This window comes from Xiphophorus maculatus, chromosome 14, assembly GCF_002775205.1.
Source record: "Xiphophorus maculatus strain JP 163 A chromosome 14, X_maculatus-5.0-male, whole genome shotgun sequence".
In the NCBI taxonomy this organism is placed as follows: Eukaryota; Metazoa; Chordata; class Actinopteri; order Cyprinodontiformes; family Poeciliidae; genus Xiphophorus; species Xiphophorus maculatus.
The window spans coordinates 17743623-17771432 of record NC_036456.1 but is presented as its reverse complement, the minus strand read 5'-3'; the positions used below and the strand labels follow the sequence as shown (position 1 = coordinate 17771432).

At 38.2% G+C, this 27810-nt stretch overlaps 1 protein-coding gene across 1 annotated transcript in view; it reads left to right on the top strand.

Annotated features, from left to right (window-relative positions):
- The window catches only part of pc (pyruvate carboxylase), a 371443-nt gene that overhangs the window by 160405 nt on the left and 183228 nt on the right, over positions 1 to 27810 (top strand). Inside the window, exon 12 of the mRNA XM_023345780.1 lies at positions 9808 to 9990. Within this exon, the coding sequence (XP_023201548.1) occupies positions 9808 to 9990 (183 nt within the window). The remainder of the gene's footprint in view (positions 1 to 9807; positions 9991 to 27810) is intronic.

The window sequence follows — 27810 nt, the reverse complement described above, 5'->3', positions numbered from 1 at the left end:
TTCTGTAAAATAACGTTAAGTTTCAACTAAAAATGTGACAGTCTACTACATTGAAACCAAAGATGGACTTAATTGATAAAAAACGGTGGAGATCACAGCTGTACCTTTTATTTTCTGTTTAGACATAATAAATGACTATTGCTAGTATTACAGATTACCATAAGACTTTTCTTCTATTGTTAACTTAAAGTAATTAGTTAACTCAATCTTAAACATCCAAACCAAACATGACTAAATAACTAAGTAAACCCGACATAGGAAAGAAATCTGCCATATTTGCTGCAGTTCACAAAAACATTGTGGGTCTTTTTGTCGTTTGCTACCAGTTTAAAATACTTTCAGAGTTGAGTCGTCTACAGTAGAAGGAGGGACCAGGTCGGGTCGGTTGGCATGCTTTTTGAACTGTCAGCCATATTAGATTTAAAAAAATCATTTCTTGCACTATAAAATAATAGTGTATTTTATGATGCGTTTGTGTCCACTTCAGTGGTCTGTGTGCATTTATAACATGAAACTGTAGTTACCACTACGCATGAAAGGGTTAAATTGTGTATTCTTGCTTTCTCTGTTGTATTGAAGGTTTATTAAAACGCATCAGAGAAGCCCGATACTAACCGAACATCAAATGTATAATTTTGACCCAGGCCAACTTTTGGCTCTAGCTATGAATCTAATATCTAATGAGAATAATTTTCGGATCATAGAAACTAGAGTGTTTATGACTACTCCTGATCATACGTCAGCGTATTAACAGAAATGGCCCCCCTCCACCTTCCGTCCATTTATTTTTACCATTTTGCTCGGAGTTTTTCCCAATTATCCGCTGACAGTAACTACTCTGACCCGGTTCGCTGTAATCCACCCTGAACCCAGAGCTGCTACATTTGGTGTTTTTTTTTTTATTTTTAAAGACTGCAGTAGCAGTGAGTGATTTGTAATGAACCCCATGATGGAGCAACATTTTTCTCATTCAAAGTCAGAGAAATGTTGACCTGCACTGCAGAGGGACCGAGGAGTTTTAGTGATTTATTGAAAGCATTCAGGAAACGGATGGAGGGGTTGTAGACTGCTGCTTTCTGACAGGAAACCAAAAGGAAATGTAGAAAAATGTGCTGTTAATGTTGAAGAATAGGTAACAGAGTGAAAGTTTACAGCTGGATAAACTGACAGAGTGTGGAAAGATTATCAGACCGATTTAATACGAAGCTGCAAAGTTTGTGTTTGTGGGTATCTACTGATTAAAAGCTCCCGTCAAAACAGAGCAGGACAAAGATCCGGGCTCCAGTGACTCCGAGTGCCTGACTGCGTAGAGTTGCATCAGTATGTGTGTCAAACCACCAAACTACTTAAATTATTTGTGCCTCTGACTCCCTGGAGACGATGAAGAAAGAGGTAAGACAGAAACAATGACATGGTGGGAGTGAAGGAGCAGGAAGGTGTGATTTTTCCTGTTTGACAGTGCCCTGGGCTGAAAGAAGCCATCACCTAGACTTGAATTATTAACACGGTACTTGACTTCCCCTTCAGTTGGGTCGGTACAGTAACTCTTATATTTCTGGCTGGCAGATCTGTAGCAGCGCTGCCTCTCAGCCAGTCTTGGGAAAATGAGATTAAAGTATTGTGGCTTCACTGTGGCGCCATTTTCGTGTTTGTGTGCCCCACAGCTAAACCCCACTATTCATATACACTCATCGGCCACTTTATTAGGCACACCAGTCCAATTGCTCCTTAATGCAACTGTTGAATCAGCCGATCGCATAGCAGCAGCTTGATGCATTTAGGCATGTAGACATGACCAAGATGATCTGCTGCAGTTAAACCGAGCATCAGAACAAGGAAGAAAGGTGATTTAAGTGACTTTGAACATGGCATAGTTGTTGGTAGGAGACAACCATCTCCAAAAGTTTACAGAGAGTGGTCCGAAAAAGAGAAAATATCCAGTCACCGTTGGTTCTGTTGGCGCAAATGTCAGAGGTCAGAGGAGAATGGGCAGACTGGTTTGAGCTGATAGAATGGCAACAGTAACTCAAATAATCACTCATTACAACTGAGAAATGCAGAAGAGCATCTCTGAACGCACAACATGTCGAACCTTGAGGCGGCTGGGCTACAGCAGCAGAAGACCACACCGGGTTTCGCTCCTGTCATCTAAAAGCAGGAAACTGAGGCTATCATTATTACAGTCTCACAAAAATTTGACAATAGAAGATTGGAAAAACGCTGCCTTGTCTGATGAGTCGATTTCTGCTGCAACGTTCGGTTGGTCGGGTCAGAATTTAGCGTCAACAACATGAAAGCTTGGATCCATCCTGCCTTGTATCACCGGTTCAGGCTGGAGGTGGTGATGCAACGGTGTGGGGATATTTTCCTGGCATACTTTGGGTCCATTAGTACCAACTGAGCATCAATACCACAGCCTACCTGATTATTATTGCTGGACTTCCAGCAGGATAACGCGCCACGTCATGAAGCGCCAATCGTCTCAGACTGGTTTCTTGAACAATGAGTTCATGAACTCAAATGGCCTCCACAGTCACCAGATCTCATTCCAATAGAAAACCTTTGGGTTGTGGTGGAACGGGGGTTTTCGCATCATGTATGTTTATCTTACTAATCTGCAGCGACTGCGTGATGCTATCATGTCAGTTTGGACCAGACTGTCTGAGGAATGTTTCCAGTACCTTCTTGAATCTCTGCCACGAATGGTTGAGGCAGTTCTGAAGGCAAAAGAACCTGGTACTAGCAAGGTGTACCTAATAAAGAGGCCAGTGAGTGTATTATATTAGACTCGCACAACAACACTCCCAGATTCCTTATTAGCATTATAGAAATGCTACAAGGTTATTTTTAATGAGTGCAAACATTTAATTTAGAGAAAATTAATAAAATCCTTCAATTATCTGCCAGGTTGTACTTTCTTCTTATTTTAGTGATTATTTTCTGTAAAACAAATCCCATCTGTGTGGTTCTAATAACCGAGTATCCACTGTGTTACTGTTGTGAATTCTTGTCTAACTTCATATCCCATTTATATGTTTGTTCAGCCAAGTGCAACAGCCAAACATCTGTCTTGCTGCACATTTCATTAGCCTCCTGACATGAACACGCAGCGCCGTTTTCACAATGTTGGCCCTCATTTTGGTGGATCCAGCCATTTTCACTATAAAAATACATGATTTTATTTGTGCAAAAAGCTTGGGTTTTATGGGTTTTATTTACATACTCATGTAGATCTAGTTATTGTAAATTGGTTACTTTTTGTGTTTAATATTATATCTTTCAGCATGGGATTAGTTGAAAATCCATTAAAATAAAGAGAAATAACATAAACAAATTAAATTATTTCAATAAAATTATTCAAAAAGTAAAAGTTGGATAGTTTTATTACACAGAATAGAATATTTAGTGTTTATTTTTGTTTATTTTGATCATCTTGGATTTAAAATTTACAAAAGACTTGTTTTTTATGGGTTTTATTAGTTTGCATACTCGTGTAGATGGAGTTATTGTAAATTAGTTTGTTTTAATATTATGTCGTTCAGCATGGGATTTGTTGAAGATCAACTAAAATAAAGTGTAATATCAGCAAAAAATGTAATTATTTCAGTAAAATGATTCAAAAAATAAAACTTGTTCAGACTTATTACAAACAACAAAATATTTAGTTTTTATTTTTGTTCATTTTGATTTTTTTTCTAAGATCTTGGGTTTTATGGGTTTTATTAGTTTGCATATAGTTACTTTTTGTGTTTAATATTTGATCTTTCAGGGTAATAGTTGTTGAAATCCATTAAAATAAAGAGAAATATTATCAAAAAATTTTATTTAAAAAAAAAAGTAAAAGTCGTAAAGATTTATTACTCACAGTTATATATTAAGTGTTTATTTCTGTTCATTTTTAGTATTATGGATTAAAACTGAAACAAAAAATATATTAAAAAAGACATTAAAATTCAAAAGTACTTTGTTGATCCCAAAGGAAAAAAATTATAAATACATTCTTATAAAAAATGAGTCTTCAAAAATAATGGATATGTTTTAGGCTACACAATAGTGAAGGAGGCCATTAAACAGCCATTGACTCCCTCCATGAGGAGTGTAAGCTTCATAAGAAGCTGTGCTGTATCCAACCATATTTCTGAAAAGTTTAGTGGAAGAAAAAAGTGTGGTAAAAAAAAAAAGCATAAGAAAAAGGGGTCAACTGAAGCCTTGATATGCAAAACTCTTTTTTAAACTTTTTTTTTTATTGAGTTTTGGAGAAATTCAGTGTACTCTCTCTTATCCAGGATCTGCACTGCAGCTCTCATAAACAGCGGCTCAAACTCAGGTTCTGGTCTAAAAAGAAAAACTGGACTGCTGCTCCTTAGTCGGAAAGTAATTTGGCTTTTCATCTAGAAATCAAAGCTCATTTGTTCCATCAAAGTGAAGCTGCTGATGCAGTTCTGCAGGAGTGGATTTACGTCATAACGGCTTTAAAGAGCCCCACTTAAGAATCTGACTGATTCCTTTACATCTTAAACATGAGTTGTGCATAAGTCCCACTTTTGGTTATTTCTTGAAGCTCAGTATAAAAGTGTTAAAACCCTCTTTGAGCATCAACCCCACTGTTCAGCCGGCCAACGTCTTTGAAGGTTAAACAGTGACTGAACCAAAGAGCTGCATCAGTTTCACTGTAAGCAAAGTTTAATGCTGTCCTCCATTTCCCCTGGGGAGAAGCAGCAGAAACGCCGGCTGCGGTCGGCCACTCTGTCTCTGTGGCTCTGCAGTCAGCGCTAACTGCTGCTCTGGTCGGGTGTTTCTGTTTAGCCTGCAGTGCTAAAGGGCTTGGGCAGAGGGCAGTTTGCTTTATAGCCCGCTAACGCCGAGAGGACACCTAATGAGGAGAGAGGAAAAGTAAGCAGTGGAAAGTAAAGACAAGTGTGAAAGCAAAGGATGCAGAGAGTTGGATACTGATAGTGAAAGACCGCTGGGAAAATATTGTCAGTCCAGGAAGTATTTTTATTCAGACTCTTTAGTCAAGTAAATCTTGACTGGGTTTTTTCAACTTTTTTTATCAGCTTTATTTCACCTGCTGGTGAAAACAGTTTCTTTATGCCTCCTGTAAAAGCTGTGTGCAGACAATCTTATTGTTTTGGGAGGAAAATTAAAAAGCTATCAGTCTATTGTGTTGCATTTGGAAACCCAGACACTAATTTCTCTTTTCACAAAGCAGTAGAATAAAATGAAAGTGGAATTGTTATTTAGAACCCATTTACATCGCTTCTCTTTCACAAGGCAACAAAAACATTTTTCATTTTAGTTGCAGCCTAAAGACTCTTGGTATCCTGAATACTCACACTTCCACCATGTCTTATAAATGCGCATCCTGCTGAGGTTCCGGTGCGTAGTGTGTCCCAGTTCTCCAGAGTCTTTACCCTAACCCTGACTGCATTAAGTCTGGTATATTTTGAATTAAAAGGCAGAAATATGCCGATGTTCACAGAGCAAGCGGTCTGTTGTGAGAAAATCAGTTTTTAAATGTAAAGTATTGAAATAATTTCACTCTCCATGATAGTGAATCCTATCGAATTATGTTCCGTCAAGTCAGAACCAAACTCATTTCAACAGAAAATATCTCCTTCAATGTCTTTGGAAGACAAAAATACTTAAACTGGACATTTAACATTGTTCTGAAAAGGCATAAAGTAGTTATTGCTTATGACAATAAGTACGGTGTTGTCATAAGCATCCTGCTTATGATAATAGTTGTTAGTTATAGTTAGTTATGAATCAGTGGCTCAAGTCGATGATGTAACACTTATTCCCCCGATTATCCAATTTTTACACGTTTGGGAGCTGTACATTTGAAACTTTATTTTAGTTCAGCATTCAACACTGTCATCCCATCACAACTCATTACCAAACTCACAGACCTCGGCATCAGTCCACTCATGTGTAACTGGTTGCTCGACTTCCTGACCAGTCGACCTCAACATGTCCGGCTGGACAACCACTTCTCATCCACCATCATCATAAACACCGGAGTGCCACAAGGCTGTGTGATGAGTCCCTTCCTCTACTCCCTCTTCACCTACGACTGCAGACCTGTCCATGGCTCTAACGCCATCATCAAGTTCGCAGACGACACCACGGTGTTCGGCCTCATCAGAGATAATGATGAGGCCGCTTACAGGGAGGAGGTAGACCGTCTGGCTGAGTGGTGCGACAAAAACAACCTGCAGCTGAACACCGAGAAGACCAAGGAGCTTATCGTGGACTTCAGGAGGAACACTGACCCACATCCACCCATCCACATTAAGGGGACAGTGGTGGAGCGTGTGGACACCTTTAAGTTCCTGGGAGTCCACATCTCCGAGGACCTGACTTGGACGACCAGCTGCTCCGAACTCATTAAGAAGGCGCATCAGCGCCTCTTCTTCATGAGGACCCTTAGGAAGAACCACCTGTCCTCAGAGATCCTCACGAACTTCTACTGCTGCACCATTGAGAGCATCCTCACCAACTGTGTTACAGCTTGGTACGGGAACTGCTCTGTCTCCGACCAGCAGGCGCTGCAGAGGGTGGTGAAAACTGCCCAGTATATCGCCGGGGCACCACTCCCTGCCATCAAGGACATCTACAGGAAGCGGTGTTTGAAAAGGGCCGGGAAAATCACAAAGGACTCCACTCACCCAACACACACACTCTTTTCCCTCCTGCCCTCTGGGAGGCGTTACAGAAGCCTACGGACCAGAACCACCAGGCACCGGAACAGCTTCTTTCCCACGGCTGTCACGCTTTTGAACACCTCCTGACATAAAACATAAACTATAAGGACTGTACTCCCCTATCCTCTCATACAACAATAACACATGGGCTATCCTCACACACACACACATCACGGACTGTTTTCTTCACACGCACATACAACCTGTAAATTTTATCTGCCATTATTTATCTATAATCCATTCCCTAACATGCTTGTATATTCTGTATAATCTGTATAATCTGTGCATATAGCTCCCATATTTATATTTATACACAATATCTATATCTCTTTGCTATAACCCCTTATAGTCTTAGTCTTGTACATCTGTAAATAAATATTATATCTCGTAGAGCACTTCTGGATAGATGCAAACTACATCTCGTTGCTTGTATTTGTGACAGTGCAATGACAATAAAGTTGAAATCTATTCTGTTATGTGCACTTCGACTGAGTACGCTCTCCATAGAGAGATGGGGCCTATATGTACAATTTGGAGGTGTGGGTGTTTCTTCCTTGTTGGTCCAAAGTTCAGCTTTGGGGGAAAAAAAATTGGTCATGAATGTTTTAGCGCGTTTTTATGGCGCTGTAGCATTTTCCAGAAGCCATTGGTTTAGATGTTGGGCAGACACTTTGGTGATTTTTTTTTTATGTTAGATGCTATGATTCTTGTTTATTAAACATCTATATGAGTTTCAACATTTTCCACCCTTTCCACCTTAATATAAAGTGGTGAATGAAAATCTCCCTCCACCTGAAATCAGTTATAATCTCTTGTTTTTTAATATTTAGTTAGGTTATCTGTTTGTCTCCTCTCGATTCTGTATCCATGGATTTGTTTTTGTGAATCATGACTTCAAAATATTCAAGGAAAATTTGCCTATTCATGATTTTTTTTCTTCTTAAATATAAATACTTAACTCTCTCTTAGCTGCCATACAAAGCAGCCAATACCAGAAGCGGCACCATTCATCGTCCTTGAAACACCTGATATACGAAGGATAGCGGATGCTAGCTTCTGCTGCTAAGATGGTTCCCACTGTATGTATTCATACATATTAAAGTATATTTGGTATTTGAACTATTAAAATGATCAGTTATGAGAAGATCTCAAGTATTTGCAGATTGCAGGTATCTTGTGACTACTGGGGGCCCATCCTAAGAGGTAAAACAACTCCACAACGTAAAAATGACAGGAGAAAGCAACATTTATGTTCGCATTTAACTTTTCAGTTAATTTTGAATCTTTGATCACAAATTTGGAAGAAAAAATGAAGCTCATGACAAACGTTTCTCATCATAATTCTCTGCAGCTCACATTGTGTGAAGATATTTCCAGCATATCATCAGTGCGGCACAACATTGTTATAATTACAATTTCTACTCATCTTTCACTCGCAGCCCTCCAGGGCCTCCATATGTTGAAGTATTGGACATTCATTTCTCCCCTTCGTTTCTGCTCTTCTGCCAAGTGTTTGTGACGCAGCTACTTTCTTCCTGCTCCTCGCTCGTCTCCTGCAGGTTTTCTGCCTTTTGCTCATATTTCTGGCAGCCATTGTCTTCTAAAGTGAGTTTGATTAGAACAGATGTGATGTTTGCATTCCTGCAGTGCAAACATTAAAGTCTTCTTAAGAAGCTAATAATAGTATCTGAACAGCGTTGTGACAAACACTTCATGGATTATTATGCAGGGGTTATGCACAGATTCTCAAAATGTACAGTGAAACTGTAATATTTTATGTTTTTAACCCTTTAAAGACAAAGTTTCAGATCTCCGCCTTTGCTTATTTTAATTGTACAAAGTTTTTTAAATGTCTTGAGTAAATACTTTTGCCCATTTCTGGAAAGGCTCAACTGGGAATTTCAATATCTAGCAGTTACTTTTGCAATTTACCATCTTTTAAAAGAGAGTTTCATCAGATTAAACTAAAACAAAAGAACTATTGCTTCCTGCTACGGCAGGAGTGAAATTACCTTAATAACCCGAGATTGGCTGGAAAGCGCAATAATCTCCTCTTTCAGAAACTGTTTGAAATTTTCAGATAGCGCAGAGTGTCGTTAAAGTGTTCGGTCTATATGGGTTAAGAATACATTTCCAATGTAAATTAATCATAAAATAACCGAACAAATAGAAACAGTTTTCTAAAGCTCAAGAATTATCAGACGAATCATCATCATCATCGCTCTGTTACATCAGGCTTCACCTGTTCAGACACAAGCTGGTCACATGACACAGCTGCAGCAGCCAATACAATATCCAGGCCATGTCAACTTTCTTGAAAACTCTTGTCTTGTTCTTCCAAAGTGTGCACCAGCGACCATGTTTGGCCCACAGATTGATTTCTTGCATTCACCTCAATAATAATTCACAAGTAGTGACGAGCCGACAGACCAGCAGAGGCAGTTGAGAAGCTGCAGCAAGCATTTGTTGCTATTCCTGAGAAATGCCTTGAATACAATGACAAAGGAATCCAAAATGAGTGAGATCATTTTTATATTTTGCAGCCCTGTCACAGTAACAAATTTTTATTGGATGATAAATTGTCCCACAACTTATTGCGATAAACGACAATATTGTTTTGAGACCATTTTCAACTAATATGACGGCAATGGAATAGCAGTCCGATGAAACATTTTCAAAGATCAATAAACTTCGAATTCTAATGAACATTTGACATTGGAACTGGAAAGACATTTTAAGAATCAAAAATCGGTAAGGCTTCTTTTGAAGACTGACGTGACGCCGTCATAAACGCGGCGTGTCCATCAACATTTACGGCTGTCATGAAGTGTCCTTCGGTAAATAATGAGATGATTAATGAGATAAAAACTAACATTTTACTCAAACTTATACCTATTTCTTAATTTAGAACTTTCACTTTTGTAAAAAATTGTGATATATGTGCAGAAAACACTGTTTTTTGTTCCTGCTTCGAATTAGGTTTACTTAATCACACTGAGGGAAAAATGGGCCCATCTCAAAGAATATCAGAATCGAGTTGTCAGTAATGTTTGCATATATTGTATTTAAGTGTCTAACATTGCTAACTGACCTCTTGCAGGTATTCAGGAGCGGCGAAGGCATGGGGATCCGTCTGGACAGCGCGTCGGCCTTCCAGGGCGCCATCATCTCGCCTCACTACGACTCGCTGCTGGTGAAAGTGATCGCCAGCGGGAAGGACCTGAACACGGCCGCGTCCAAGATGAGCCGAGCTCTGGCCGAGTTCAGAGTGCGAGGGGTCAAGGTAGGAGCGTCAGCGACGTTTCATTTTATCCTGGTGGTACGCCAGCAGCTCAGTTTGTGCTTTTATCTACGTTTTATGTTGCTGTTGCCTCCGTGGAAATTAAGACGTTGTCCTGAACCTGAAGGCTTTTTTATTGAGTTCTAGAGGACTGTACTTTTAAACCATTTCCAAATTTCATTTCTGCTTTTTAAGCTTTCTGCTGTAAGACACAAAATCTGTCAGCTGATCTGAGAGTCGTTCAAGGCAAACATTCTTGTCATTTACGGGGAGTCGGCTCCGTCAACTCGTTCAAGGCAACACGCCACAGAAGATCGCTCATGGCAAATGTTGACACTTCCTTTGTGAATGTTCACTCTATTTACCTTTTGTCTCTGTCTATACCGCCTACACCTTATTCAAGCATCTCTTTACATTTCATTCATGATGCCTCCCACACTTAATTTTCTACTCAGCCGTGACTTCCTCAAGTTGAGCCGCTTCTTCGCCTAAATCTTTTAAATATCTCCATTTACACATTTAGGGAGTATTAATGGGGTTATTATTAAAGCTAACAGCTGGATATTCAAGAGTTTCTAAAAGATTGACACTGATCTGGTAGCTCTCAGAGCATCATGTGGAAACATTGCCTTGAGTGCTAGCTGGCCAGTCTGTGTGAGGCTTCAAGTGGGCGGGAGTCAGTCCTTTGAGTCCAATGTTGGTATTTTTATCTTTTTATTAAATAAATATGCCGCTCTTATGTTGTGGATTTAAAGGAAAAGTTCTGAAAGTTACCCAAATTTTTGTAAACGCGACAGAAGAAAGGTCTCTGGAAAATCAGGTTTCATATTTCCACTCAGGCTTTTACCTCGTTTTCACCTCCGACCTTTGCTTGGTGTGTTAAAATTTTACATTTGCTCAATACTAAAACAAATTCAGGTGCTGATTTTTCTGTTTCAGGCAAACAGGACTGAATATAAGTTGTAGAGTTGCCGCATGAGTTTCTCTAAACGTACAGCAAAGCTAAAGAAAAGATAAATCCTGGAAATTAAAGTGGAGAAAACAAATTAATGAAGCTGTTATGAAAGCAGCTTCTTTTTCTCATCTTGTTCCTGTTTTACTTGCAAACACACAGGTTGGAGGGAAGAAGATTAGTAAATTATTCATGAAATTAAATACCATGTAAGTGGTTGTTTATAGGTGTGAAATGAAGAAAAGACAACCCTATCCCCTCGAGACACGGAGCGTTGTGTAACACCAGAGCGAGAAAAGCACTGCCTGGTCAAGGTGCATCTAAACCTCTCATTCCTCTTAATGATGAAGAGATTAAATAGATTTCCCGTCTGTCCTTTAAATGTTGGATTGTGATCCTTTATGAATGTGTCGGTTTAATGCGGAACTACAACCTAAGGGCTAATTTATGGCTGCCAATGTTGATCTTGATCAACCTTGATTGTTGAGTCAATCAGAGACCTAAAGTTTTTCTCAAAGGCGCCATAAACGTTACCAGGTGCCGCTAATGGCAACACTCATCATCACTGAGGGAGGAAAACACAAAGTTAGATGTTCAGGACTGCGGAGTATATAAATAAAGACCCAGAAAGGTGCAAGAAACTTTATGGTTATACATCTGGTTGATTCAGGCTAATTGAAAGAGCAACACTTACAGGTGATAACAGGAAGGCTAAACGGAATACGACCTTTAACCGGAAACGTACATCATTTAAAATGTTAACTGTTTGGAAATCTTTATCAGGAATAAACAGACCACAATTTTAGTAATGCTGCCCATGCTAATTGCTAATCAGCTAATTAGCATGAATAAGCTGTCATTGGCTAACTGTTTTCTTGCATTTGATTAAAATAAATAAAATTATTGGGGTCCTCTCTCTCAACCTGCTACTAGACCTTTTTGACCAATTCCAAAAACAAAGAACAAAGCTGTTATGAATGCTGTTATATCTTCTTTCAAAAGAGTTCAGAGATAAATTGAAAACGGCTAAAATTAAACTAGAAAGACAAAATTCTGATCTGTGCATCTCCAGATGTTAAAAGAAAACCTGGATGCTAATGTTAAGCCAGTGCTACCAACCACATGCTACGGTAGTTAGCAGTGGTGAGCATCGCTAGCTAAAAAGTGAGTTGTGCTAGCCCTACAGCAATGCATTTTGGGTAAATGTCATTTGCCGCACCGCTTTACAGGTGGAGGATGTATCGAGAGGACTGCGTGAACAGTCTTCACCCATTTCAAAACAAGAGCATGAACATAAATATCAACTACTTGAAGAATTAAGTCAATAACCAAAATTTCAACTCAGAGGTCCAACTTCATTCAACTGAAAGTTTACAACCAAGTAAATTAGCACTTCAGGATTTATCTGGGAAAATTAAGTGTGTTGAAGGTTTCCAAAGTTTCTGAAAGTGGTAGAATTGGCTCCTATGAATTAACATCAAAGAGTGAACTTATGCAGCTTATATAAAAAAACACAAGCGTCTGTTTTTCTTATAAGTACATAGGTTTCTTTTTTGAGCAATAGTCTAAAGTGTGAGCTCATTAACCCATTTCTGAACTTTATTACATTTAACTCAGCATTTTCTTGAAGATAAAATTTTTTAAAAGTAATTAAGTAAAACATGCTTTGCTGAATATTTAAAGAAAATGATTCTCCAACAATTTATAGACATTTTCTACTTTTCCTAAAGATGTACACATCATAAGTTTACAGTTTTGCCATTTACATGTTTTTCCCACCTTTATACAAACAAAACCTGACAAAGCGAGGTAAGCTGGGATTCATTAAGGAAGTGTGCAGCTGATTTATTTGCACTGAACTGTTTGAGATTTATGCTTGGGCTTAATTGGAATATAAATTAACATGTCCTCAGAGCTTGGATTATAGAATTAATGCAGCCGTTTCAAGTCGTAAATCATCTTTAGGAAAGCAAATTAAGAGTCTTATAGATGGTTAATGTTATGGTTACAATAGTCACACAGAAACTAATAAAAATGAAACGGAGGTATAGCATAAAACAGTGAATGGAAAGTGAGTAGAAGCTGCAAAAACATATCAATTTCAATATTAAAGCTTGAGATTACTCACAGATCGTCATGGAAGACGTCACAGAATGGTGAATTCAGTCAAATGCATAAGTGTCCAACAATCACCACTCTCACCCAAAGGAGAATAAGGACCTGATTTCATTGCCTTTTCTTAATTAAGTAGTTGATGGATGCTATAGAAAGCACTCTGCACCAAAGCAATGTGAGAATGGCTGGTCATAGTTTCAAAGAAAGAAACTTGAAGAAACCTTTCCTTTAATGTGCATTTTGAAAAAGTTTCATTTTAAAAGCAAGCAGAGCAAGTGGTGCAAATGTTCAGGATTTTCTTTTTTTTGCATGAAAGCTAAATTAATTTATAGATTTGTTTTTTGTGTACAATTTTCACACCAAAATGTCGAGGTTTGTTTGAAACCATGATATTTTAGTGACACATGGCCAGAAGGGTATGAAATACCAGAAGACTAACCTTGTCCTGGAATATTTAGTGGATTATCTGCTTGGTTTCTAGTCTCGTTTTTTTCCTTATTTTGACCCTGAACCTAAAAACCAAAGCCTGTACTGAACCAAGACTCATGCATGCCATTTTATCCTTAACTGCGTGAACAGTCTTCACCCACTTCAAAACAAGAGCATGAACATAAATATCAACTACTTGAAGAATTAAGTCAATAATTCTTGACCAATATATTGGTGAGACTTTTATCTTCATTCCTCTAAACCAGGAGTGTGAAACTCATTTTTATTTTGGGCCAAATCAAAAATCTGAATGTTCTTAAAGGGCTGCTTGTGCCAGAATCTATTGATAAAACCATTAAGCTGTTAAAATGTCAAATAGTTGTTTCGGTATTCAATAAGCTTTTATTAAAATTACATAATATTGAGCATCTTTTCATGCTGGCCAGTCCATACAGGATTTTGTGGTTGTTTTTGTGTTTTGTTTTGTTTTTGGCAATCAAAATTTGATTTTGTGATGCTAATTTGGAAATATTTGTAAGGAATGTTTATATTTGCACTAATGTATGATGTTAAACATGACTTTATCAATCGTTGCATCGATCACGGACTACAAGTTGACATCAAGTCACTTAAACCCAGTGTTTTTGGCGAATTTTGAGAAAAATTTACTGTAAAAATCAAACTAATTTGGAGTCAAAAGGGCCACATAGAAAGGAGCACATGCACTTTCAGTTTGACACATGTTCTAAAATAAAATAAAACACAAATATCTGCAGCAATCATCCTCTGCCTCACATGTAGTTAAACAAAAAAATCCCATCATTGCATCATTTTCACCAAACAAAGTAGAAAGAAAAACGCCTGAATAATCTGTAATCTTTTCCTGTTTCTGGAAAAAGTCCCAGAAAAGCGTCTGATATCTTCCTCATTAGTAACTAATGATATTTGTAATAAACTTTGACATAACTTTAAACTGTCAGGTTGCATTTCGCTATCGGGAGCTAATCCGAAAAGCACTTTAATTAGTTTTTTTTTAGCCAATTATTGGCTAAATCCCATGTTAAGCTTTTTATTGAGCTCTTTATTATGGTGATTTTTTAAAAAGATGTTAAATGCAGTGACTATAATAAAAAGCGTTGTTAGGTAAAATATATTATTTTGTTTGGAAAGACATTTTAAATTATTGTTTTTAAAATACCTGCTTATGTAAATGTGTTAGGTAGCTGAAGCTCAATCACCAGGCAGACTATAAAAAATATTTTTACTCACAAAGTTCTGGAAATATAAATTATTTCAGCCTGTAACTACACAAAACTCAATCTTGATTTGCTGATGTTTCTGCAGTATAATCACTGAAGTCCTGTGTGAAATGTGAAAACCTGTCCTCAGGTGTCCGCCTCTCATCATTTCATCTTGCTCGCCCTTTTGGTAACTTCCCCCCTGCTCATCTCTCCGTCCATCTTTGCCCTCCTGCCTCATGTCGTCCCGTCTCTTTCCCGTCCATCACCTCCTTCCTCCTGTTCTTTGTAGCTCTGCATGGCATTTTACTTCTTCACACACACTTCGCCCATTCTGTGCACCCTCAGACAAAAGGTTCACAGCATGTGCAAATACAGATATGATGATAGACATGCAGGTGCATGGACACGGACCGCAGAGAAGATGATAAACAGTGAAAATGTCAAATGCAATTCCACCCAGAGAACAGCTGGATGTCGACTATCAAACATGTTGCTTAGGGTTTTTTTGGGCTCTATTTTAGCTCCACCTATTGAGTAAAGGTACATCTACACACCGGAAGAAAAACGAAGCGGCAGGATCTTCCTTGTTTGCTGTAAAGAAAATAAAATTAATGGATGGATGAAGGTCTGGCTTAGTTGTTATATAACATAACCAACAATGAACAAAAAGGCAACAAATTTGCACTTATACAAAAACCTTCAAGCTTTTGCTGAATTACTTTATGAATTAATAATAAAAACCTTATAAGAAATTAGATGAATGCGAAAAGTGCTTAAATCAAAGATAGCTGGACTTCTATTTCTTGAAGGCTTTTGAATTCTGATCTAAAAAACAGTTTGATATATTACAAGTCGCAGCCAGAACAATCACTCTCATCTCAATCTGGAAACACTGGGGAGTTTCCACATTTGTACCTCAAAGCAAATCTCAGAGCCACGAATAATCAGTGTGGCTCAATAAAACAGTCCTACGATGAGCGAAAAGACAAAACTTCTCCGTACACATCCCAGCATGCATTTAAAGCAAATGGACCACCTCCATTCACTGTCTCACCTTTCCCTTAAATTCAGAACCTAACTCGGATCTGCTCTCTGGTGGCGATTTGGCTCAACAATTGTAAGACTTTAACGCACCGGGTAGCGGCGTTGGAAACAGGTGGACCTATTTATTGGCCTGCTCCTTTAAGAGCATGGCTCTTGAAGGAACAGTTCCTTATACTCAGACATAATAAACAATTTTAATGCCATTTGTTTGCTCAGAGGAGTAAAGCATTAAATTCAAAAAGTAAATCTAGAATTTGACGTCTTGATATGAAGAAACAAACGTCAGAATTCGTTGATTTGACATTGTACTTCTGAGCTTTGATAAAATGTTGATAAAATGTGTAAATAATTTGCTTAGGGTTCAATCATTTAAAAAAATGACAAAATGAACAGTGCTTAGCCTGGTGGGGGCACAAGTAAAGCCTGGTGGCCCGCCAGGCTTATAATACACTGGGGTGATTGAAGTTGTGATTACACAGGCCCACTGACGTGCATACAGATGAGGGATGTTTTCTCACAGAAGAGGAAGTTGTGCATAAAGTGGGAGTTTTTAATTAAAAGTGTGACTGCACACCGGTTAATTATTGTGACTGTTGTAATAATCGATAACGCTAACACACGGTCCTGGGAAGTTTTAAGGCTGTGATCGTCTGTTGAACGCTCACTGATTAATGTTTGACGCCAGGAAGTGAAATAACGTCCAGTTTTCACTCCAGGTTAAACAAGTACACACAATAAAGAGCAGTGCAGGAATACCCAGTGATAATATCCAACATGTGTAAAACCTCACTCTCTAAAAATGGGAAATTATCTACTGCAGATGATCTCTTATTGATTCTCGCAACATTCGATTTTAATTTGGGCTTTTCTTCATATGTTGACAAGTTAAATGTATTTTTTGCCCCTTTTAGTTAAAACCCTGGTCTGCTTTTCAATCTTTAAAAAAAAAAAAATCCAATTATTGAGGAATAATGAAGGGTAAACATTTGTATATCTCTTCAACTATCTGGCTATCTGGGCCCTGCTTACAGTTTGGATAAAATGTTTCCAAACAATTCATATAATTCATATTGCTTGCAGCGTTCACTAAGCCACTAATATGTGGCTTGGAATTTAATTTACCCAACAAATGCATGCATTATGCATCTTGCAGAAAACCTCGCAGGGAAATTTAAATAATCAGATGTTCCTTTTCTTATTAAAACAGAGCACCTTATCGGTAATGTTAGTTGCTCCTTGAGTGCTAAGTGTGATGTCAGAGGATGTTTTGATTAACAATAACAGATGTTTACTTGCTTTTAGAAACATCTGGGTATTTTTTTTTGGCTCTGAATATTTTTTTCTATGGGTAAATTTGAGCTGCACCTTTTCTGACCAAGCTTCTTCAGTTCAAAATCCCACTTGTCTTCCATAAGCCATTTTAAATGGCTCAGTCTCATTAATCCACATGCATAATTACATCATTGGTGCAACCGTTGTGGTTAGACCATCAGAGCTGCATCAGTTTTTAAATATGTAAAATATAATTTGTTCATGCAAAAGATAGAAGCTACATTTGTGGGTGAACTCATTTAGGGATTTTCTTCTTCTGGTGTGGAGCTGTATTTATTTCTCAGCAGTGATTTAGAAAGAAAACTACAGCAAATATGGCAAAAAATGTCAGGTTTACCATTTTTAGGGCCTCACCAGTCCAGCACAGTTTAGCATAAGCATTAGCTCAGACGTAGCAGAAATCTAAGAAGAGTAGCAATAATATTACTCAAGTAACAGAAAAAGTACAGCCGAGTAAAACTACTCCCATGAGTAACTTTTTCCCAAACAGTGAAGTAAATGTCACCAGTACAACTGGCTATTGAACATAGGTGTTTGAAATGTTAAAATAAATAGTTATTGGTCCCTTTTTCATTTTAGAGAGGATCTCAAGTATTTGCATAATTCGGCTGTTTAGTGGTTCCTATCCAGTTTGAATACTGGGGTTCCAGTGCGTTAGGATCTCTTTTGAAAAATTGTAATAGTTTTTTTTTATTTGTTTACATATTGTTAAAGGTTTTGTAGGGGTTATTTGTTTTACATCTTAAATGTTTTTAGTTTCTATTAGTTTGCTGATGAGTATTAATATCCTCATCAGTTTTAGCATAAGTCTGAATTTTTGGGTAAATTACTGTTCAAGCCTCTCAGTCAAAGAGAAAATTACAAATCTCTGTTCTCCTGAGAGTATCGTAACATTACAAAACATATTAGACAATCTGGCTTGTAATTTTGCTTTGAGCTTGGAGAAAAGGTTGGTAAGACCAGGTGGAAGGACAGCATGCTGCAGTCCTGTAGGTTTTTAAACAGCTTTGTCTTTAACAGCTCTCCACTTGACACATTCACAAAAGACCTTGTTGAGGTCCTTTAGAGCCAGAGGCTGGCAGTCGGGACATGTTTACAACCGTCTTGGACAAACTACTTCAGACTGACATTTCATCTCCAAGTCTGTTTGTAGTAGATCGATACGGGGGGAGAGAACAAGGTAGGGGAGAATTACAGTCCAGAGTGTTTGTAGCCCTAAAATGAGCGTCTTTTTGTTGTTATTTTACTAAGATAACCTTAAAGTGTGGGACTGACTAAAAAAATTAAAGAATCGTGCCAGAGAAGTTTAGGAGTCATGAACTTTAAAAGATCACATCAGAGGAACGTCAGTAGATATAATCCGGTATCTTTTTAGAAAGTATAATTCCAACATTTAGACACTGGAGAGTTTTGTGTGGGTCTGCAGCTGAGGTTAGATGATACAAACCGCTTCACTCTTAGTGGAAGTTTGCAGGTTTTAATTGGGAATCTGCAGTGCAAACGCCTTACTTTTACAAGAAAAAACGACTAAATTTTATCTGGAGTAATATACAACCAAAATATCCTCAACGCCTTTAGGAGGTTTAATAGAATTTGTTTTTACAAAATCTGAGAAAATTTAAATGGTTCATTAATTTACCAGAAGATCAGTCACTAGTTGTCTTCAGTTAGTTGCGATCAAGTTCCATTTGTACATCTTCATTTTAAAATCATTTTGGCCTTTTTTCTCCATTATAACTTAGAAGGGACTATATTTCTCTACAACTACGTCAAAAGGTATAATATGTTCAAGTGTAAAATATTTTATTTTGAAAAAAACAAACAAAGCACAAAACATCTTTGTGTTCATTCATTCATAAATATGGTTTCTAAATCCCATTTAAGGCTCATAAAGACCATTAACCTACAAAAATGATGGGAATTATTCCCTGAATAAATATTTATTTGAGTGAGACGCATTTGGAGACATTAATGCATTAATATTAGTTCCTCCTTTTGACCTGGCTGGCTAAAAAGCAATGAACTTTGGTGTTAAAAATGCAGATAGAATTTCCTCCTTTGTAGTAAGACTGAAACTGATGGTGGAGGTGCAGAAACCTGCTACCTTTTTTATGGACGAAATGATTATCATGGTTTAGAAAGCGGCTTAAAAAAACTTACAGCAGCTCAATGATTTTTTATAAATTTGTCTTAATCTACTGCAGTTCTTTTCAGATCCAGGAGTCTGTATGTGGTGTCGATCTGAAATAAAACACGTTTTTACCTCTTTGTGATCAAATAAACCTCACTGGATTTTTATGAATCCCCTCTTTCCATGTGCTTCATCTGTAACACAATTTCAGAAACAAACACCCCTCTTATCTAATTAGAATATACATCTGAAGAAACCAACTGTCCCTGCTTGTATGATTAAAGATTTCTTTGCTTCTGAGGGGGGAATAAAAGCAATCTGTTGATTGGGTTTGACATGTGCTGTTTAATATTTCATCAAATCACTCCATTCATTTCCACCCAGATGAACTAATAGAAACTGTGAGAAGCTCACCATCTTGCTCCTGGAGAGAAACCAGAGCGCTCGGATAACACAATCTGCTGAAGCAGAGTATTCAGATTGCCCGGGGACCGTAAAACGCCAACAGTCAGAGGAGCCGTGACGCTGTCCAAAAAGTTAGAAAGCTGTTGTTTTGTTCTGGAAAACAAGTTGGTGGCATAAACGACTTGCACAAACAGGTTTTGTCAGTAATCAGGAGAAAATGAGAAAATGCAACGAATAAGAAAATTGAAGTAGTTGCAGTGAGCGCAAGGCCAAGGTCTAGAAGTGATTGTTCTATTAATAAAGTTGGTGAAGGATTGAAAGTGCTGCAGGAGGCGGAGGGATGAAGCAAAGAGACAAACTACTTTGGCGTAGCGCCTTGTGTTTTGGCTGCTTTAATGGCTGATGGAGAACAAAAGTCTCCTTTCTAATTCTAATGAGTTTAATTATGGCTCGCCCTCAGCCAGGTGCTCCGATCAGCCGCTGTCTGTTTTCATTAATTGACAATTAAAACGGGAATAAAGCGCCTGTTCCCAACTCGGGGCTCAGAACAAACATCAGAAATTTTTGTCGTTTTTCAACCATTTAAGTTGCCCATATGTTAATACTTTACACTCACCGGCCACTTTATTAGGTACACCTTGCCAGTACCGGGTTGGATTCCCATGTGCCTTAATCCTTCGTGGCAGAGATTCAACGAGGTACTGGAAACATTCCTCAGAGAGTCTGGTCCAAACTGACATGATAGCATCACGCAGTCGCTGCAGATTTGTCGGCTGAACATCTGTGATGTGAATCTCCCGGTCCACCACATCCCAAAGGTTTTCTATTGGACTGAGATCTGGTGACTGCGGAGGCCATTTGAGAGATACTGAGCAAAGAAAGTCATTTATGGAAGATTTTTCTCAAATATTTTGTCACAACAAGCATAATAATGTCTAGTTTTTCCAATGCATTACACAGTTACAAAAGCTTCCAGGAAAATGTATTTATGACATGGCCATGGTCATAAAGGGATGAACATGGTCAGCAATAATGTTCAGGTAGGCTTGGCGTTGACACGATGATCAGTTGGTACTAATGGACCCAAAGTGTGTCAGGAAAACACCATTGCATCACCATCACCAGCCAGAATCGTTGATACAAGGCAGGATGGATCCAAGCTTTCATGTTGTTGACACCAAAGTCTGACCCGACCAACCAAACGTCGCAGCAGAAATCGACTCATCAGACCAGGCAACGTTTGTCCGATCTCTTATTGTCCAATTCTGGTGAGCCTGTAATAATTATAGCCTATAATATAGACAGGAGTGACATCCGGTGTGGTCTTCTGCTGCTGTAGCCCAGCCGCCTCAAGGTTCGATGTGTTGTGCGTTCAGAGATGCTGCAACTTCTATAACTTCTTTAGAAAAGAAAGTGAGAACAGAAATAATATAAAACATCAGAGATTTTATTTTTACCTAAAGGATTTTTACCGAAGGATTAAACATTTTGATGTTTACATCTAAATGCTGACGCCTGGATGATCCATAGGTTGCTAAAGTTCATCATAGTTGCTGTCATTTTACTCGATGATTTACATGAAGAGCATTTTTTAATTAAATGATCAAACTGATGCCGTGCAGCACTTTAACTTCTGGAGTCTGATCTTTAAAAAAGTAATAACTGTAATTAAACTGTTTTCCCGCTGTTCTGTACTTTTCATGCCCTATTTTTATTATCCTGCCCTTCACTAGTCTATCTTTGCTGTTTTTGTTTTCTGTTTTTTGAATTTGTGTTTGGTTTTAGTGCTATAATCTCCAACTTAATTTGCTGCTTGGTTGCCGTATTTGTGTGGGTGATGAAGTTTGGCGTACCTTTATGCGTGGCTGCTGAGATTAAATCTTTGTTTTCACATGTATGCAGCTTCTCTGCGTGGTTTGAAGGATCCATTATGTTTTGTAAGAGTTGATAATGAAAGCGAACTCAAAGTGCACAGAAGGGACGGGGTCAACGGCTTTGTGGGAGTAAAATGGTGTTTGCAGCGTTTTTGAGGCGCGGATTGTGTGGAACTTGTTGAAACATCCCTCAGGTGTTAAATAACCTGCAGTTCACTGCAGATTGAGCATTGTACTATTAATTACAGTGCTACTGGCAGAACGTGACATGCAAAGGGTGTATCTTGTAAGAATGCTTTTTTTGTATTATAATTTATCTTTAAAATTCAGAAACAGTAAGTTTTTTGGAAAGCTTTACATAAAAACAAATTTAAACTTGTAACATGAAGTCTGCTGAGGGAAATATTAAGATGGCGCCTTTCACTCTGTTACCATTCATTTAGCCGTATGAGCTGTTACTGTTGCATCAGACTAAAACCCAGATCTTTTATTTCACAGCCAGTTTTCTTACCTCCCTTTGTTCCCAAACTTGTTGAAACATTTCTTGATTCATGACAGGCTTTGTCGATTCCTCCTTTAGTTTGTGCAGCTTCCCCACTTGGAAATGGATGTTTACATCTAGATTTTTATCAACTGGATTTCACTCAAAACACCAAGCAGTTTTCTTCATTTACTCTAAATTTATGTATTAGTGTCTGTCAGGACATTTCCAGAAGCTGGTAAAAACCTTTAAACCTCCCCAAAAGATGAAATAAATAAATAAATATGACTAATCTGTATTATTTAAGTTTACATAAATTAATTTCACTCAAATTGCATAGAAAATACTGAGCAAACTACATGAATCAACCACAAAGCGATTAAAGTTAAATAAATAAAATAACTAATTTAAGTTCTTTAACTTTAAAGTGCAACATTTCAAATTAATATTCAAGTTATTTTATTACTTAGTTTAAATTATTTAATGTTTAATGTAGTTTAACTGATAGAAACACAATACAACAATCAAAATCACCAATTAACACGGCGGACTTCACAACGACAATTTATCATGTTTAAGTTCAGATGTCGCCGTAAACACAACATCTGTGTTTACAGATGTTAGCACCGGCTCGTTAGCACCGGTGGCTAGGCTACAGCTAATCCAGGCTGTAATCAGACTAGCAGTCCGATCTCATAATAATTCAGTCTCTGCCTCTCTGATTGTTTCTAGACGTATCCGTCTCCGCGCTGGTCCACCTCGAGAGCGGATCTCTGCTCCAAAGTGACACCAAACTCCCGTCGTCTTTGTTACCTTGTCCGATTCTTTCGTCGTTGTCCGTGTAGAACACAGTCACTGTTCCACCATGTTTACTCTGAGTGTCTGTTATTTACAGCCAGAGCATGTCTTTTCTTGATTTCTTGTCCTTTTTTCTCCTTATTTTGACTTTATTTTCTTTTTCTCTCGTTTTCTGATTTGACTTCACAGGCATTAGATTATTTTTCTGCCTTCTGACTTGGGCTGAGTAATCATTCACAAGCAGTAGCTGCAGGCCTGTGTCATCTTCTCCCTAAAAACAAACAACACACTGGAGTTTGGATGCTAAAATGACAAATAGCTGTTTTTTTATACGGCTTTAACTGAAGTCCTTGTTTTCAGTAAAAAAATGGCAGCTTTTCTGGTAAGGCGAAACAGCATGAAACATTTTCATCCTCTTCAGGTGTTTAACTTCTCATGTAATTTTTATAGGTTTTGTGTTGCTACACGTGGTTTTTTTGACGCATTTCAGTCACCACGTCTTCCCTCTGTGTCTCAAAGAGAAACTGAACCAGTTTACCCGATCAAAGAAAAACATTTCCTGCTTTGTTTCTGCATGTAGGTCAGTCCTGCGTTTTCATTGCGGTGAAATATTTGCTGCTCTATCGTTCGTTTTGGCGTTGATGAACAGCGAGCCGTTGCAAAAGCTTCCCTTCATTTGTTCCTGATGTTTGACAGCTTGTCGACAGCCAAAAGCTAAGCTGAAAATTAAAATGCAACAAATGACAAAAAGCAGCCTAGATATGCTGTAAATCCAGCCCACATCTGGAGACATGACAGCCTGTTGTTCAGGAGGCAATAAAATCTTTGACTGCAAGTAAAATAACTGCGTATTTTGGTTTTTACTGCACTTAAGCCTGTTTTTCCTAAAGCAAAAGAATAATGCAGCAGAATTTATCTGAACCTATGAAGGCTGTCCACCTGCTTCCTCTGTCATCCATCATATTCTGAGTAATAAAGCTGCACCTGTATGGGTCATAAACGCAGCACTTCACTCTATAAACGGAAAACAAACACATTCCCTCGGTGTCTCCCTAGCTGCTGCTGCTGTTCTTCCATTTGCTTCCAGCTTTAACCTGAGTTTCAACAGGCAATGCGTCGAGGTCTGATTAAATCCACCGGCTGTTAACCATAGAATATTTTAAAGTAATGATATCCTGCAGTTTTTCTCTTGCAGGCATGGGTAGATAAGGAACAGGGCTAAATTGCTTCCTGGTTTAACGTCGTCTGCTGCACAGCCAAAGGATCCTTTCGAAGCTGTTAGCCTCAATTATGGCTCAGTTATGATTCCCGGTGGCTATAAAACCGCTGGACCTCCAGCCATTTTCATTCTGTACATCGCTTCTTTGTCATTGGTTTGCAGAGTTTAGACAGTAAATGGCCTAATTATATATTTTTATATCTACAGCACCTTAGTGTATTGATATGCTTCACATCTTTCCACCTGTGTTGCAACACAAACTGGAAAGTTTTAATAACCATAAATTTCAGCCATTGTTTACATCAGGATTTGCCGTGTGCGGCTAAAATGTGGCATGACCGTTCAGACTTGAAGCGGTCATGCCACATTGACTGTTTCAATCACTTTCACTTTCAGAAGTGAAAGTGACTCAATTTGGGTTTTTGGGGGAGTTAAAAGATTGGAGTAAGGCTGTTCAGACTGCTATGAAAAAGCTGGATATGGGTGAATATATATGGGGGGGGAAATCAGATTTTGGTCCCTTTTGCTGGATGTGTGAACACTGCCCTAGAAACTCAAATGTTTTTTGAATAAACAGAAATAATCTCAACAAATTCTTCATTTAAAAAAAAATCTTTAAAAATGTGGATGCTGCTGCAACATGTTCAGCATTGAAATGGCCTTTTAGCTTTACCGATAGGCTAACTACCTTTTGCACAATTTGTACAAAATATTTTTTTCCAGAGACTCACCAAATCATTTTAGTGAAGCAAAGATTAACCTCTAGTTAATTTTATTGTCTATTGCTGTTTGCAGATGTCTTATGCATCAGATTTGTGATTTTAACATGAGAATATTAGTTTTTAAAGAACTGGAAAGTTAATGATTCAGCCTTTTTTTAAAATATTGACATTCATTCCTGTAATGTGATCAGAGGGATTTTATACTCTGTTCTTTTCTGTTTTACCTTTCCTGCTCAGTATTTTGCTTCCACTGGTGCCTTTTATTTTTCCTCTCAAAGAACAGAAAAAGAAAAAGCTGTATCGCTTCCCTCTCAATCTGTCGCTGCCTCTGAGAGACATGCACAGATTTTCCACTGTTGGTGTCTCAGAAAAGAAACCCCGGATCATCTCAAGATGAGAAGAGCTACAAGATTTGGCTGGCTCCGTCTGATCATGAGTCTTAACGGGAGCCTTTGGGGGATGATGAGTGGGAGGAGTGGGTGGTAGCTTTGCCACATGGAGGACAAAAACACAGAAGAGTTGAAAATGATGAAAAGAGGGCAGGAAATCTCTAGATTCATTCTGGGTTGTGAAGGAAAAGTGAAGGTGAGATGGACACAGAGTAGGATGTGGAGGGAGCTAATGATGGCGGCGGGCGTCCTGTGGTGTGGCAAAAAAATTCAATAAAATCACATTTGGGACAAAAAGGAAGAGAGGTGTCAGAATTAGAGCGAGACGCATCGCAATGCAGGGAACAAACGCAGCAGTGAAGGGAAAGGAGCAAAGGTCCGCAGGAGAGACAATTTTAGGAAGCAGAGATGCAAACTTTAAGTGACACTTCCCTCTGGTTTCCTGCTTAAATATGAGGAAATATGCAAAAGTGAAAACTATAAGGAAGGGAATGCAAACAACTAAAACTGGACTAAAAGGAGAATCTTAAAAACAAGAGCCAGGTCAAATTTTCTGATCTTCTTCCTGCTTCACGTTGGAAATTAACTGAAAGTTAAACTCTGCCTCATGTTTCCCTAGTTATTAGTTAAGAAACCTGGCATAAAAACAAAACATTTCCCTCTTGAACATTTCCCTTCCTCAGATGTGAACACGTTCCAGCGCTGCAGCCTTGAAAGCAGAACACAAATTAAAACTGCATTGACAAACTGCAGTGTTTATTACTGAGAAATAAATAAAGCTGGAGCTGCAGAGCTGAAAGGCTCTGGGACGTAGAACGCTTTTTTAATTTAATTTAAAACTAGAAGTTAAAAAGTTGGTTAGCTGTACTTCCTTTCTTTTAGAAATTATTTCTAACTGGGTCACACACAGATTTATCACTCCTGGGTCCATTGGCATCCATTTAAAATCTTATTTTTGCATTTTCTTGGCTGTAACTAACATTAAAATTGTGCCAATTTGTTGTCTTGGAGGAAAACTTTAATATTTTCCATATTTGTGATATGATTTTGACATGCAGGCCAGTGAGCTGCATGTTTTAGAGCAGGGTCGCCCATTTCCAGTCCTGGAGAGCGACCATCCTGCTCTCCAGGACTGGAGACATGCTTCCCTGCTCCAACACGCCTGAATAAAATAGTTGAATCTCTTCACCAGCAGACATTCAGCCCTGCAGAGGTCTGGTAACGAGCAGTTCTGGATGTCTGGACTTGGGCGTGTTTTCGAAGTTCCTCTAGTTCAACACACCTGAATCCAATGTTTGATTATAAAGCCGCTGCAGAGCTTAATGAAGCACTGGGGATCTAATTGGACCACAAATTTATACTACAAATGCAGTTTAAGAGGAACTTAAAGTCTTCCTAAAACGGAAAACTAATAATTTTTCTTTCAAATCGTGTTCTTGTTGCTGAGGCGTTTTTATTCTGAGGCCACAAAAAAATAATTATTTGAGAAAATGTGCTTTTGTTTTAATAAGGTACACCAACTAAACCCTTTTTATGTTTTGGATTTAAAATGATTTCACACAAAAATGGCTACTTTATTTGTTTATTTATTAGCACTTTATTAAACATATATACAGGGGTTTTTTTTTGTTTGTTTTTTTTTGGCGACTTGGCAATCTTTGCACCACAAAATTTTATATTTAATCACCTCTGGAGGAGGAACGTAAATAAAAACTGCAGGACTGAAGTAGCAGGCGCCTGGTTTAATGCGTTTCAAGGTAAAGTTGCAGTTTACCGGTACTCTGTTTGGTAGCAGCATTGCCACATCGTTCTCTTTATTGTTTCTCGCCATGATTCTGCTTTGGGTTTGCTGCCAGATTCTGGACATTTTGATCTAGTTCGACCGGAGAAACTTCATTATACCGGCGGGTCCACAGTGAATTTATTTGGGCCACATGCTGTTGCTGCTGCTGCAGAAAAAGCCCTCATCATCTGACCTCTCCCTCCGTTCTTGGCAGCCAGTGTGAGGTGTTTGTGCTGATGTACTGTTTTTACCAAATATAGCTCCCTGCATTGTGACCACACATTGTCACATCGGTTTCTTGTGTCAACTGTGTGTCCAAGGATGCAAACAGAGCTGGAGATGGGATTTCTCTTACTGTTTCTGTCCACCCTCAAAGTTAATTATTTTACAGAAAAGAAAACCTGGTCACTTAGTGAGCGAATAACACGGTTCTGAGCTGCAGCTTTAATGCAAAACTACTAAACCTTTAACTAATAACTCAAAAGTAGTTTGAGATCATCATGATCTCCTTATTTGCATCACAAAAATCACTCAGATGTAACAATAAAATATACTAAATATTCTTAAAATCTATACCTGGTGGATTATCTACAGTAGAAACATACTGTTTCTTTCTAGCAGTGAATGTCCAAGAAAATTAACGTTTACTGGGTGTATCAGGACAATTTGTTGAGTTTTAAAGTTTTGAGTCATTAGGTAGCCTTTCCTTGTTTAACTACTTTTGTTTACTGTACAAACCGTATTTTATTGTTGCCAAAATCCCACAAAAGCTATTATGCTTCATGTATTTTCTTGTTTTACTTGTTAGAAGGACAATTAGTGAGACATTTTCATTTAAATTTCAACTTGTTGGACTGTGTTTATAATGAGGCTCAATTTTAAACCTCAGTTTCCTCTTTGACGAAACT